The sequence below is a fragment of the Cibotium barometz genome, chromosome 26 (genome assembly GCF_041138505.1).
Source record: "Cibotium barometz isolate CiBa-2024 chromosome 26, ASM4113850v1, whole genome shotgun sequence".
NCBI classification, from domain to species: Eukaryota; Viridiplantae; Streptophyta; class Polypodiopsida; order Cyatheales; family Cibotiaceae; genus Cibotium; species Cibotium barometz.
Window position 1 is genome coordinate 3,707,383 of NC_141071.1, and position 14,617 is coordinate 3,721,999.

Here is a 14,617-nt window from a genome sequence, read left to right on the forward strand (position 1 = left end):
CCCTAAAGAGGATGTTTTGGAAATGCACGCCATGTGTTTTGCAGGTCATGGTAGCCTTCCATGAGAAGGTTGCAATTTTCTTTTTCATAGGGCGCTTGCTGGTTGACTTCCATTCCGCAGCAGTCAGATGTGGTAGATAAAATTTGTGATGGACCCAGGGTTTGTTTGAAATTATGTTTAAAACACCTGAAGCTCGACAGTTGGTGCTTCAAAAAGTGCCTTTGTTTTTTGAGGGCCAGTTGGTGCATGTTGTCCCATGGAGACCCTTAGTTGAGTTTCAGAGTAAATTCTTAAGCACGAATGTCCCATTTGGGTGGAGGTGGAGCAAGTCTTGGTTCCACCTCGTTCTAGGTCCAACAATTGGAATAGATTATGTATGTTATGGCATACCGCTCGTTCCCGTCCTCCATGGTTGCGCCTTAAGTCACCAGGAATGAGGTGTATGCATTTCAAGCTCCGTTGAGGAGCGTTTGTTGGAAACTATTTTCAATGTGGTCAATTGGGGCATTTCATGACTGACTGCAAGCTCAATGACAAACATCAGGGGATGCCTATTGAGGTGGAGTCTCAGGTGGGCAAGGAGGCTTCTTACATGGTTGTGGAGTACACATGCAATACTTCTGATGTACAACATGATGCACACGAAGTTGAGGATAGAGGAAAGCAAGTGGTTTAGGAGGAGGCCCCTTGGAAAGATGTGGTTAGCCGTAAAGGCAAAAAGATGGATTAGTCATCCGGCTAAGGGGAAATTTGGAATTCACATAATGCTCCTATTACTCATGGTCGCCGGGCTACTTCGTGTGAGGGTGATGCTCATTCTCGAGACTGCTAGCCTTAGCCTTCTATCCAGGGACGTGGATCTCTTCCTATGCAATATAATTTGCGCCCTCAATCTACCAGCGCTAATGGGCCTTCTTCTCCTCTGGCTTTTGATAGACAAGGCCGTTGCTTGGGATATAAGGTATACGAGTGAAAGAGGTAAACAATGGAATCAGCCCTCTTCATCCGATCAACCATCTTTTGGGGTTTTGCAAAATGCTTTTACAGTTTTGGGTGACTATATGGGTGATGTATGTGCAACATTGGCTACTATTGAAAGGCAGGGTAGTAGGCCATAGCCTCGCTCTCATTGACTTTGTTTCTTGTCCTTATGAAGCTGGTTCATTGGAATGTGTGGGATTTCCTCCTGTAAGAAGCAGTACGTCTTGTGGCAAACATTGTTGTCTAACCAATGGGATGTTCTTTGTGCGGTTGAGCACAAACAACATAGTCGGGTGGGTGGTGGGTTTATATATAGAGTTTTTCATGTTTTCTTGAATGGACACCCTTCCACCTAGTGTGATGATGATTGTCCATGATCGTTTTTAGCCTTCTATTGTGTATCAAGATGTACATGGTAGATTTATAGTTGTGGAGATCACTTATGAAGAACAACTTCTTTGGTTGGTTGGTGTGTATGCTCCCCATATAGTAGGGGCTCGTTGTTCTCTTTGGTGGGATCTGCAAGAATGTTTGAGGTCAGGAAAACCACATTTTCTCATGGGGGATTTTAATATCTGCTCTTCTACTGATCAAGCTAATTCACCTCACTCTATAATGGATAATCCAAAAAGGCAGGTTTCTCTTTTATGTCTCTAGTCCTTAAGCATGACATTTGGTCCTGGCTACATCCTTATGATTTTGGCTTTACTTTTCAGTCTTGCTAGTATCCTAGTACTTAGAGCAAGCTGGATAGAATGTATGTTATGCACGATGATTTATTTTTTCCTAAGATATTGAAAGTGGCTATGGAGAGACATCACGTTCTTTCGGATCAGTTCCCACTGGGACTGGGCATAATGCATCAACCTGTGGATTTTTATAAAACTTTGCTTGGGGGCTACCTTTGTGCTTAGTTACAAAGTTATATGAGGGTTAAGTTATCTGCTCAGTTGGAGGACTTTAAGGATAATAATTCTCACACATAAATTTTATGCTCAGTTGCATCCCTCTTATGCTAGAGAGAATATTGCGAGTGTTGAAAATTCATTGGGAGAGATGATTTCAAAGTCTCATAGCATCATTGATTTGTGTGTTCACTTTTACCAGGAGATTTTGGGCACTCCTGAGGTGCTATCTAACGATGTTCATCAAGCACGCGCTAGTATTCTGGCATTGGTGCAACATCAAGTATCTTTGGACTTAGCCAATATTTTAGATGCTAATATTATAGAGCAGGAGGTTGGCTTTGTGCTTGCTCATTTTCCCAAAGACGAGCCCAGGTTGGGATGGCATTACTGATGAATTGTTTTCCAAGTATGCAGATCATTTGAAGGGTCCATTGACATCCATTTGTCAGGAGATCTAACAATCTGGAGCTATGCTTGATTCTTGGAAAGTGGGGGTGATTTGGTTGTTGCCAAAGGTGCCTTCTCCCTTTGCTTTAAAACATTGGAGGCCTATCTCTTTGATGGGTTGTATGTATAAGATTTTCTCTAAAGTCTTGGCAAACATATTGTACAAGTTTGTGCCGCACTTGATACACCTTGCTCAGTATGGCTTTATAAAGGGGTGCAATATCTTGCATTATGTCCGTAATGTTCAAATAGGCATCGATTATGCAAGGAAAACAAAGCAAGAGGTGGTGATGGTTCAGCTGGATTTGGAGAAAGCCTTTGAACATGTTAGCTGGTCTTTCCTTGTTGAACCAATGCATCGTATGGGTTTTGGGCCACATATGTCTCATTTGATCTACACTCTCAACCATGGATCTCAGTCTCGGATTATGATGAATGGTGGAGTTACATCCCCAATGTCCCTTACTTGCTCTTTGAGGACAAGGATGTCCGTTGAGCCCTTTGCTATTTGCTTTGGTTACCCACCCATGCTTACTTTGCTTTACTCAGTTGGCTCAAGAGGGGGAGGTTCTTGGGCTAACTTTGCTCCCAGGTAAACAGCTGGTGGTCCAAGCACTAGCTGATGATTCATTTATGTTTCTTAATGCCAACAAAGCCAACGTTGAGGGGGCAATGGCAGCTTAGTCTTTGTTTGCGAAAGCTTTTGGGTTGTATATAAATACCCAAAAGTCAACCGTTCTTAGTTGTACAGAGAAGAGGTGGAAGCGCATCCTATTTGTGGTTGGCATTCTTAGCTTCCTTTTCAGGGAAAAGTGTTTATTTGGTGAGTCATGGTTGGGGGCTGCCTTTGGCCACTGCCCTTCGACATCGGAGACTTTCAAATGGCAACTGGTTGTTCTACCAAACTTGTACAAAATCTAGTCGACAGCACAGGTTTATTTCTAGCCCAGTGGCTCGCCAAATATGGGAGTTCATCTCTTTAGTGTGGCAAACGGTGACGGGGCACACTTTGTCACCCAGGCAGTGAGTATTTGGACATGATCAACCCGAGGAAAACAATCAACAACATAACGTCTTCTTTGTTTTCTTTTGATGGTTGGGTCTTTGGCATAATTGACTCATGCAAAATGCTTTCATCTTTGATCAATGCACATGCTATCACCAGGGCGCAAGCTGACCCCTGGTTACATGCTCTTCGTACAGTGGGCATGCCTCATGTGGCCTTTTAGTGTGTGGTCTGATGCCCTCTATGTACATGTTTGTATAGCTGGTCATGCAACCTCTCCTAAAGTACACAACTCTATTAGAAAACTAACAAAACCTTAAAAAATATGTAGCTTTATTTGTCCCGACACAGGGGTGGACCACAATTTACGATACAAGCATTTTATAGAGCTCAAGTTTAATCTCAAACAATTACACGAAAACCATTTAATTAAACATGCAAAGTTACCCACCACGAACAAGACAGAAAGCTCAGAATACAAATAAAATAATCATTTGCCTTCCCCCTGTGTCAGTCCACCTTCTGAGTGTTTCACAAAAATATAGCATGTCCTACTCAATACATTCCATGTTTCAACTGCAGCAGCAATGATGCCTCTGAACAATGATGAATAATCCTTCACATGTCACCTGCGCCCACCACCTCCTACTTCAATTTTGAGGGTTTGAAGGCTTTTGAGCCTGGGGTTTTGAATTCCATCCATACTGCTGCCTACTCTGGTAACATGTCATCAAATACATCTCAACCTGCAACTTCATCCTATTCTGCTGGCAAATAGGTTTACACTACTCTTTGCGCACTGGCATTTCATCTCTGAAGTCCAGCAACAATGATGCTTCTGAACGATATGACGCCATTACAAATACCCCAAGAAGAAGAGAAGGTACAAGATAAAGTAACGCTGGTTGAGCCGCTCCAGAGATAGAGTTTGCCCCTGTAGTATTGACATAATTCATACGTTAGACCAGTCGCAACATCAGACCAGGTTAAGAGACTTTGATGAAGATCACACCGTGGAATTTTATTTCATGTTTTTTTTTTTTTGGGGGGGGGGGGGGGGGGGGGGGGGGGGGCTTACTTTTCATAAAATGAGAGGCTACATTAACCATTAGGTACGCATTGCTACTTACTAGACATGCCACGGAACGAGCACAGTAGACCTCACAATACTTGTTTGGATTTTGATAGAGACTTAAGGTTACAATGCTCCATTGACTTGTATGCAGCAGACCCTCCATCTGCACCACCTCGTTCTAGAAGAGTTGCATTCCACCCGCTCACGTAGACGTTAATTTCCGCTGGTTATGTTTGTATAGAGGGTAGGACAAATAACAATTCTTGAGACTGGCCTTGTCTTCATCCATCCAAGATGCCAGAACAACAAGATGGATGACAACACATGCCCTCTCAACAAATACATTGATAGCATTTCAATACTCCAGACAGCCCCATGCCATACGGTGTATTGAGATGGAGACTGCACAGATTCATAAGAGTGTATTTGGGCAGGTTACCCCAGACATTATTGTCTAGAATGAAATTAACTGAGGCCAATTCCTCCCAGTGATGCCATGTATCTACTCATGAGGAAAAATTTGTGGAGGCTAGTTGAGGGACGAGATGAATGCCCAGAGGTGAGAGGGGAAAATGAGTGGAAGAGCAGGAATGAAAAAGCATTGGGACTTATTGCACTCAGTTTAAATGATGAAATCATTCATCACATTACACGGATACAATGGGCAAAAGATGCATGATTTGAACCCAATAAATAATTTGGCACACAAGCTAAAAATTCAAAGATAAATCTGTTAATGCAATTCTACAAATTGGATATGAAGGAAAGTGAACCTTTAATCACACACTTGAACAGATATAAAAGCATTAAGCAACAACTGGCAGCTATTGGCAAAAAGGTAGAAGATGATGAGGCACTAGCAGTGCTTCTGAAGAGTGTGGACAAAGGTGAATATGAAAATATTTGTGTGAAAAGGGGTGCCATCCACACATGATGATCAAGAGCTGTATGTGAAATATGCCTGCATACTCTGAGATCAGATGCCAATTCTACACCCTTCTTTCACAAAGTGATTCAGCTGCCAACACGTGAGTCGCCTAGTAGTGTGGGCATAGTCACAAGGAATGGGCATTTTTAGACTCCAGAATGCTGGGGATGGCAGCATCTTCCCATTCCCATTCCTGTACCATGTCACTCTATAGTCACAAGGAATGGCCATTCTCAATCTTTCCCGTCCCCGTTCCCCATCTCCATTTCGCGTCCCATGTGACTATGACTGTGGGAATTGGAGAGGTCTCAGTTCAAATCCCCGTTGACCCCTAGTTGGCATCTGGGCTGCTTTGGGTGGGAGGCCATGCCGCCTCAGGGTGGGCACCCAAGTTGCTACTGCAAAGTCTCCTTAAGGTTATAAACTCGAACCCCCCCCCCTCCCCCCTTTTGTCTAGAATGAAATTAAACTGAGGCAGAATCTCGTCACGAAAAGGCAAAGCTCTGATACCAACATAAAAGTACAGACAAGATTATACTTTGATAAGGAATATTCAGCACCTTGGTTCTTGAGGATTGCACAATGTAGCGGAGATAAGAGTGCGAGAGAGAGAGAGAGAGAGAGAGAGAGAGAGAGAAGGGGAGAGAAAAGACAAGCACACCCGATTGCGTCCCAAATACCATCCGAAGGGGCCCCACCAAGGACTGGTTGGAAATCTGCAGACTGAAAATGACATATTCTTGACCTTCAAGTCCACCTTTGCTTTAGCGGCTAGCCTGGCTTTGGTTGTCCTGTCCCTTGGAATACTTCACCACTTTGTGAATAATAATATGGATTTACCCTTTTCAACCCCATAGCTGTCAGCCTGCTTTAATTGCTTCACGACTGGATAAAACACTACATTATGGACGCCTTTTCACATGTGACAACCAGAGCTGCTGCCTGCCTGCTGTCAGGGCCCCTATGGCCTGGCCAACTGCTAATGAAGCCTTTCAAGAGGCTGCTGATTGGTCCCATGTGTCCCATGTGGGCTGTCGCTTGGGCATGGGGCCTTCTCGGCCCCTAGGATGGCCCCTAAGGGCTGCCTCCCTTGCAGGCAAGACCCTTACGGCCTTATGGGGCGGTCTATAGGGCTGCCCCCTTGCCTACATGCCCACATACAACTGTATGCTTGCAACAAGACTCCTTATACCTAACCTTGGTGTCCTAGGCAATGCCCGGTACATATCTACATCATTCTAGAGGGTGGCTCACAATACGGATTGGCACTGCTCCATGTGGGGGACATGCACACTTGACCATCACATGTATGGGACTTGTACACCTGACCATGACTATCTAGTGGACTCCTAGCTAACTCATCTCAGACAAGGGCTCACAAAGGGCCAGTAACAACTCTAAGACACTGCACTTGTTGTCCAGATATGTCCACGTGGCATCCAAGTGTGGGATGCACACGACATCACCTTCTGTCTTAACTTGACAGAAGCTACATAGCCTCCAAATATTCCGTTAATAACGCCGGATAAGCTTCGAAAAAATTCTTGTCAAGCCAAACCGCTTCATGTGTCCCTTGGTCCTGAAACCTCTTGAGGAACTATCTTTCTCTTTGGCTAGAGCCATGCTTGAAGCCATGCAAGAGGATCTATCTGTTCTGGAACCAGAACTTTAGCTTCGTCCACTATGTCTGTTTCTGGTTCATCGTGGACAACGAAGAGAGGAAGGCTTCAACCAACAACTAACATGGAACACATCATGCATGTTCCAACTGGGAGGTAGCCTCACCTTCATAGAAACCTCATTGATCTTCTTTAGAATGCAAAAAGATCGGAAGCTCCGAAACAATAACTTTGGGCATCGCCTGCCCACCTATTTCAATCTTTGCTTCATAATCCAGAGCTATACCCAATATCCTTCCAAGAAGACCGCATCGCTTCTATCCTCGTTGACATGTGCTTTAGCCAACCTGTCCTTCATAGACTCCAAATCTCATGGTAAGACTCTGTTGATCTATTAGCTTTAGGCACTGTGAGGACGACGTTCTGGTCAAAAAAGACTCGAACGGTCTTCCAAATGCTACCTCATATGGAGTCCTCCCATTTGTTGAAGAAAAAGAGTCATTCAAAATATCTTGAACTAAAGGCAAAAAATGTTTTCAGTTACCTTGCTGATCGTGGACATAACACTTGAGCACATCAACCGCCAATTGATTATAAATCTTTGTTTGGTCGTCCGTTTGTGGGTGAATTGCACATATGTGAACACGTCTCGCCTCATTCTTGGCCAGTAAAACTACCACTCTTTCTCCAAAGTCGAGTTCATGCCCCTGTGACCACCAATAATGGCATCGTGGATATCATGGATAAGAGTTTGCTTGAAATTGTTTCAAGACACAGAAGCGACCTTTGTAAAAAAGCCAACCATCGCGTATCAAGAAGTGGCATGGTAACGATAAGCTGCGAGTCCCCCCCCCTCCCTACCCGCTTTGCTTTCTCCACACCCTCCCACCGTGCCAGCAGCCGCCCCCTCGCCTCTCGCTTGCGCCCCCGTCTCCCTCTGCCATCCCCTCCTCCCCTTTTTCTCTGCCGCTTGCCCTTCTCTCCCTGAATATCTTGCTTTTCCTCCTACCAGCACCATGCTTCCCCTTCTCGCCTTTCCCCTTCCGTGATTCTTAAGACAGGTTTTCAGTTCTCGGGCAGTTTTTTTTTCTTCCAGTAAGTTTCAGTGTCACCAGCCTAGACGTTTCCCAGTATGAAAGGGGTCTAGTGGACTCTAGGATGTCCAAATATTCGGAAAGAACAAGCTTTGGGAATGGGGGATTATCTTGGAATACAAAGGATCACACTCCTAAAATTTAGGAGAGTTGCTATTTTGGCCCAACTCCGATGAGATTCTGTTCACGTCATTACGTCTCGAATTGAGCAGATACCAAGAGTTGCTAAAGTACCTATGACAAATGGGCTACCAGTTGGGATATTTTTAGAGATAAAGATAATGGGAGAACCCATCTCTACATGTGGCAAGAAAGTGGATCAAAGTGAGACAAGTGACCTCACACTTGTCAAGAAAGTGGATCAAAGTGAGACAAGTGGCCTCACACTTGTCATTATAGCCTTCTCTTGCCATTTTAGCTCATGGGAGGCCCAAATCTATAAATTGGAGCCCTCTCTCTTTATTAAAGGAGGCTCTCTTCCTGCACACCAACCTCTACCACTATTACACGCTGCCCTAATGATGGCTACTCTCTTTCTCTCTCTTGAAGGCTGCCCATGAAGTATACCGGCTGTTGGGGATTGTTTTGGAGGCTTCCATTGTGAAGAAATACTGAAGGCAAGGGTATTTAATCATTTTATTATGATTTCCAGTCACTATACTTGTACCATCCATTGTACTGACTGTACCAGCCACTATACCGACTGTACCAACCCTTGTACTTCTTGTACCAAACATTGAACCGACTGTACCAGCCTATGTACCTACTGTACCAGCCATTGTACCAACTGTACCAACCACTATACCGGTTGTACTAGCCCTTGTACATGCTGTACCACCCATTGTACTGGCTGTACCAACCCTTGTACTTGCTGGCTGTACCAGCCATTGTACCTGCTACTATAACAACCATTGTACTTGTTGTACTGGCCGATTGGGAGCTGTACTTGCTGCTCTAGCTCTATTGCATGAAGACCCGTGGTTTTTGGGGAAGAATTAGTACCCACATGGAGGTATATGGTTTATACTGTTGGCTTGGCATTTCTACAGCTTGTGTACCGGCTGAATTTTATGGTTGCCTTTTCTCCTTGGGTAATAAAATACTCTAAGGGGGGACGGGGGGTTGGCCCATTCCAGCCTCTTTGCGGTGTCAACATGTGCAAGCTCCACTTTCAGCATTTGGGGATGTTTTGTCAAGCTTTTATGTTTTATGCAAAGTGATCATGGATATGTTTAAGGCTGTGGCCGATTTCAGTGTTTAATTCAAGTGTTTTACGAAACCCTAGGGCACCCCGAAAGTTACATTCGGCCTCTTCTGGTCTTCAACCCCTAGGAGGACTCCATGGCGGCCACTCTGTCATCCCCGACTGAGGTCACCATTCCTTGCCTATCCTTTTCAGAAGCGGACCTCCAACTCCTCACTTCGACACTCGCATCTTTAGAGACCTCCACATTGGTATGCAAGATTGTTGGTAGCTACCCAGCACGCAGACAGCTCAGGGCTCTTTTGCAAGCTAGCCTCCTTGGTGCGCCTAGCAAGATTACTAATATTCATCCTTTGGGGCGTGGCTATTACCAAGTTGAGTTTGACTTGCCAGCGGCATTAGAAAGAGTGGAGGGGATTCCATCCATAGTCACATATAAACCCGTTTCTGGGCTGAGAAACTCCGAAACCCCAAAATGGCCAAAATGCTAGAAACGCATTTCAGAAATGGGGATTTTTTTTTGTTTGTAAAAAAAAACAAATTGTCTTTAAAAAAAAAAATTTGTCTAAGTTTTTTTTTAAAAATGTTGTGCTCATCAGGGAGATTCTCTATGGCACAGGCAGCCAGAGACAGAGTGACACGAGGGTATGCAGCACTAGCAATTTTGGAACGCCAGTGTCACCAGGCACACTTCCAGGAGCCCTGTACTAAGGGGTGGCTATTTGATACACTAGTTACTCCAGCATTGATGTATGCAGCAACAGTATGGGCACCAGGTTTGGCTACATCCTCATGGACACAAATAGAGCGCCTTCAGATTTTGATGGTCTCACGGATGATCCGCAGCAAACCTTCAGTACCACATGATATCCTTCGAGCGGAGTTTGCTGTACCACCTATGTTAGTAGAGGCCATGTTCCAGACTATATCTTTTATACACAGGATGTGGGAGCTCCCACTAAATTGGGTATCTCGGGCTGCTTTTGAGGCATCCAGACAGCGTGCTGAGGAGGACATACCTGGTCATGGTACTCCCAGGTGGTACAGTGGATATCATCACACAAGATTGATATTGACAGATTACCACCCTTACAGTCCACCACACAAACGCCTCTCTTAGACAGAGAGGAACAGAGTCATGAGACATGACATTTGGCAAGGCCACATACAGGAGACTTGGCTATCTCCCAGTAAGCCACTCTCGACGAAGATGCTCTACTACAGAGACCACTTCTTGAGCACCTCCACAGACGGCTTCATCCAGCGACCACGATACTTGGAGGTCCACTTATCACATGGAGCCAGAGTAGCCATTGGGCGACTAAGGGTCTCATCACACCAACTAGAGATCGAGACTGGGAGAGAAGCACGCATCCCTCGAGCAGAGCGCATTTGTAGATTATGCCAGACGGGGGTAGAGACAGAGGAGCATTTTGTTTGCCAGTGTGGTGCTTTGCAGGAGATCAGGGCATGCTATACTAAGGTTTTTAGAGGGACCACCTCACTTAGACAGATATGGGAGAGATCGGACCAGAGACAGCTAGGCAGACTACTACTAGCACTACAGACATAGGGAGATCTTACTTCATACACCCGCACATCATAGCGGAGGAAGACAGTCCCAGTTGACTGACTTCTTCCAGAGATTGGCACTAGTAGCCCAGCCACACACATTGGGAGTGACATTTCAGCGAGCGGAGGAGGTTCGAGCTAGGCGACGACCCAGACTAGCCGGCTACCAGACACCACGGCTACACCACAGAGAGATCGCGGCCATCCGGTCTCGACACCAGCAGGAGATCGAGGAGCAGCTGGCACATTTTCGCTCTGATCGAGACATTTATGGCATCCTCAGATCGGATGTATGACATATTGTACCCAGACTATGGGACTGGATGGAGTTAGGAGTAGATAACATATCATACTTGTATCACCCCTTCAGCATATAGAGATGCATTAGTAGCCCTAGTACTCCATCCACACCCTCTCGTTTGTACACCACCATTGAGTCCCCTATGGTCGTGTTGTCATACTTGTACATTTTATTCTCACTCCACATTTTCCTCTTGATGACTGGAGGAACATCATTGTACTACTTGTTTGTCTCATAGGCCAATTTTGGCCTTTTGCAGACGTTAATCTCTCTCTCTCTCTCTCTCTCTCTCTCTCTCTCTCTCTCTCGCATGATTAGGAGTAAATCATTAGTACCACATGAGATAGTCTCGGCAAAGATGGGAGCCCCACCGATCGTAAGCGAGGCCCTCTTCCAGACGGTCAATTTCATACATAGGCTATGGAGTCTCTCTAGGCACAGATACTCCAGACATGCCCTAGAGTCATCCAGACAGCTCGCATCACAGGGCGACACGGAGTGCTGGTATGCCCAGACTAGCACATGGTTACACCTACATGGTATGCATATGGACCGCCTTCCACGTTTACAGTACAGCATGGACTCCTTCCTGGAGTTGAGCCGGAATGAGCTCAACAAGATCATCAGGATGGATATCATTCAGCTACACATAGCACGCACATGGATCACACCGGCCAAGCCACTAGAGACGAAGATGGCTTTCTACAAAGAGCATCTTCTCCACTTATCCCCTGATGGTTTTGTTGTCCGCTCGAGGTACATGGACATTCACCTCTCTCATGGAGTCAGATGTGCTATTGGCCAGATCCGCACATCTTCACATCAGCTAAGGATAGAGACCGATCGATACGGAGCCGTCTCCCTTGCCCTTGAGGATCGGATTTGCCAGCTTTGTCAGCTCGAGCTAGAGACTGAGGAGCACTACATATGTCGGTGCCCAGTGTACTACGAGATCTAGGGGCACTTTCATTGCCTCTTCCGAGATGGATTTGGGCCATTGTCCAGAGTGAGGGACTACTCAGACCAGCGTTGCCTTGGGCTTTTTCTCCTCGAGCTGCGCAGACATCGAGACCACATCCTACGCTCCAGACAAGGGCGGCATGACCGAGACATAGGCTAGCGCACCCTTACCAACTTCTTCAGAGCAGCAGCGACCCCGTGCACCGTTGACCACCAGTCGATTAGGCCCACACAACCACCTTGAGGAGTCACCCTAGACAGAACTGGAGAGCTATGTAGAGCACGGTGTCCACAACCCGCTGAGCCGCGGCCCCAGCCGAGACATTATCAGAGGATACAGGCGATATTGGCATGAGGTCGTGCAGCGAGACCTCGGCGCTTCAGCCTGTCTATGCTGGATCGACCTATGCGAGACATTATGGGATGAGTCTATCTCAGCCGCTTCCCATAGCCTACCATTTTTCCAGTTCCACACTTTTATCAGATATACCTTTTCTGACAGTTGTATCAAGGCACTAGTTCCTCTTTGGCCACATGTCATAGCTCAGTTTATGCTTTTTATTTTCTACCCTGAACATTTAGTTTCCTTGTGTTTTGGAGGTATTGGTACTTTTGTCTCATTGGCCACTTTGGCCTCTTGTAGACAATCTCTCTCTCTTTTTTTTTTCGTGAAATGGTGTTTTATATTATATGTAAAAATGTACATCAGCCACATGGCTCACACAGAACCTATGGCCCCAAAAAAAACCCCCACAACAGATCCTCTAAAGGATCATGGCCATGCAAACCTGTACACTAATAAAAAAGCCTCCTAGCCAAATAAGCATCCCAGATAAAAGCATCAAAGATGAGCCAGCTGAGCCGCCGTAGACCATAACGAAATAACATCTGCATCCAGTAGCTGAGCTGAGAGAAGAGAAGAAAACTGCCAAAGCAGCAAACCGCGGATACGTAGAATATGCCCATGTATTCCAGACAAGGAATCAAAGATGAACCCATTCCGTGTAGTCCAAATATGCCAAAGTCCTGTCCATCTAAGGAAATGGAATATCACAAGGTGACTGTCCGAAGTAATGACTTGAGGACAAATCCCAAATATCCACTGATGAGCTGAAACAGTATACCTCTCTACTGCCTCCCAAACGCGAGAGACAAAAGACCAAATCTGACGCGCCACTGGACAACTCATGAACAGATGCATAACTCTTTCAGTGCATGTCGTGCAGAAGAAGCAAGAGGCCAATGTAATTTTACGACGGCTGAGCTGATCCCGTGTAGGTAACCCTCCCACCAACATCCTCCAAATGAAAACCTTACCTTGGTAAGGGAGTTTAGACTGCCAACCACGCATAAGAGTTTTCTGCCACCATGATTTAGACTTGTGCAATCCCCACACCTTATTGGCCTTGGCTGAAACCCAATCTTTCTCTGATACGAGCTTATGATAGACCTGGTTAGCTAAAAGTGATATCAAGTCACCAGATTTACATAGTGCCCAATCAAGCCAAGGCTGATCTGTAGATGGCCGAGGCAATGGAGTAAAAGGCTCAACTGCATGCATGGTGTCAACCCATAGTGGCTGAAATGTCCGAGGAACCCTAAAGTGTTGCCGAATACGACGAAATGAATATGGCTTGTCTCACGACCAGGTATCACAGCATCTCGGATTCTCTGTCTGGCCAAACAATGACACGTGACTCCACAAATGTTTTGAACTGCAAAGAGTTCAAAAGTAGTCTTTCATGACCAGGATCCCACCGAGCCAATAGTAGAACTTCATGCCAAGAAAGGAGAATATGCGATAAAATGTGAGATGAGCGAATACGGACAGGATGAGCCGCATTCACAATGTCCCACCATGAAGCCTGCACATGTGTCCGTCCATGTGACAATCCCTCCAACTCAATCAAGTCACGAGCCATGAAAAGGCTGCTGCTGCAAACACATATCCTGAAAAAGCGCCCATCTACGCGCCACCATATACAAGCGGACATCCAGTAAAGCAGCCCCACCCATTCTTTTGGGCATCGTAATGTGATTCCAAGCTATCCATGTTTGACCCATAATATTTCCTTGCCTCTTCCACAGCATAAACCGAATGGGAGCAACCAAATGGAGAAGAGATTTGTGCGTCCAAGGTAGCAAAGGCAATAAATAGGAAATCATGCTAAGCATAATAACCTGAGCTACCTTAACCCTCACGTGCATAGGCCACCCTTGAGCTTTCCAATACACAAATTTATCCGAGATCTGAGCAGAAATCCAAGCAAGAAGTGCTTGGGGGTCCACATCCACACCCACTGGATACCCAAGATGACGAACAATGTCTCCTGTATGCACCACACGGCCTTGCCACCCTAATGCCTCAAGATCAAATTCCGTGCATACAATGAGGGCTGATTTTGTTGAATTTATTTTCAGCCCAGAGGCCAATGCAAAATTATTCCAAGCTTCCATTGCTCGATCTATATTGGCTTTTTCGGTCCTGAGAAACATAAAAGTGTCATCCGCAAGGGCTTGAG

At 45.6% G+C, this 14,617-nt stretch overlaps 1 protein-coding gene across 5 annotated transcripts in view; it reads right to left on the reverse strand.

Moving 5' to 3' along the window:
• Positions 1–3,818: 3,818 nt before the first annotated feature.
• LOC147623585 (signal peptide peptidase 2-like) overlaps positions 3,819–14,617 on the reverse strand; it is a 110,903-nt gene continuing 100,104 nt past the window's right edge. For all 5 annotated transcript variants that reach the window (XM_086820163.1, XM_086820162.1, XM_086820161.1 and 2 more), the window contains one exon: positions 3,819–4,276. In XM_086820163.1, the coding sequence (XP_086676289.1) occupies positions 4,199–4,276 (78 nt within the window). In that variant the 3' untranslated portion in view covers positions 3,819–4,198. The remainder of the gene's footprint in view (positions 4,277–14,617) is intronic.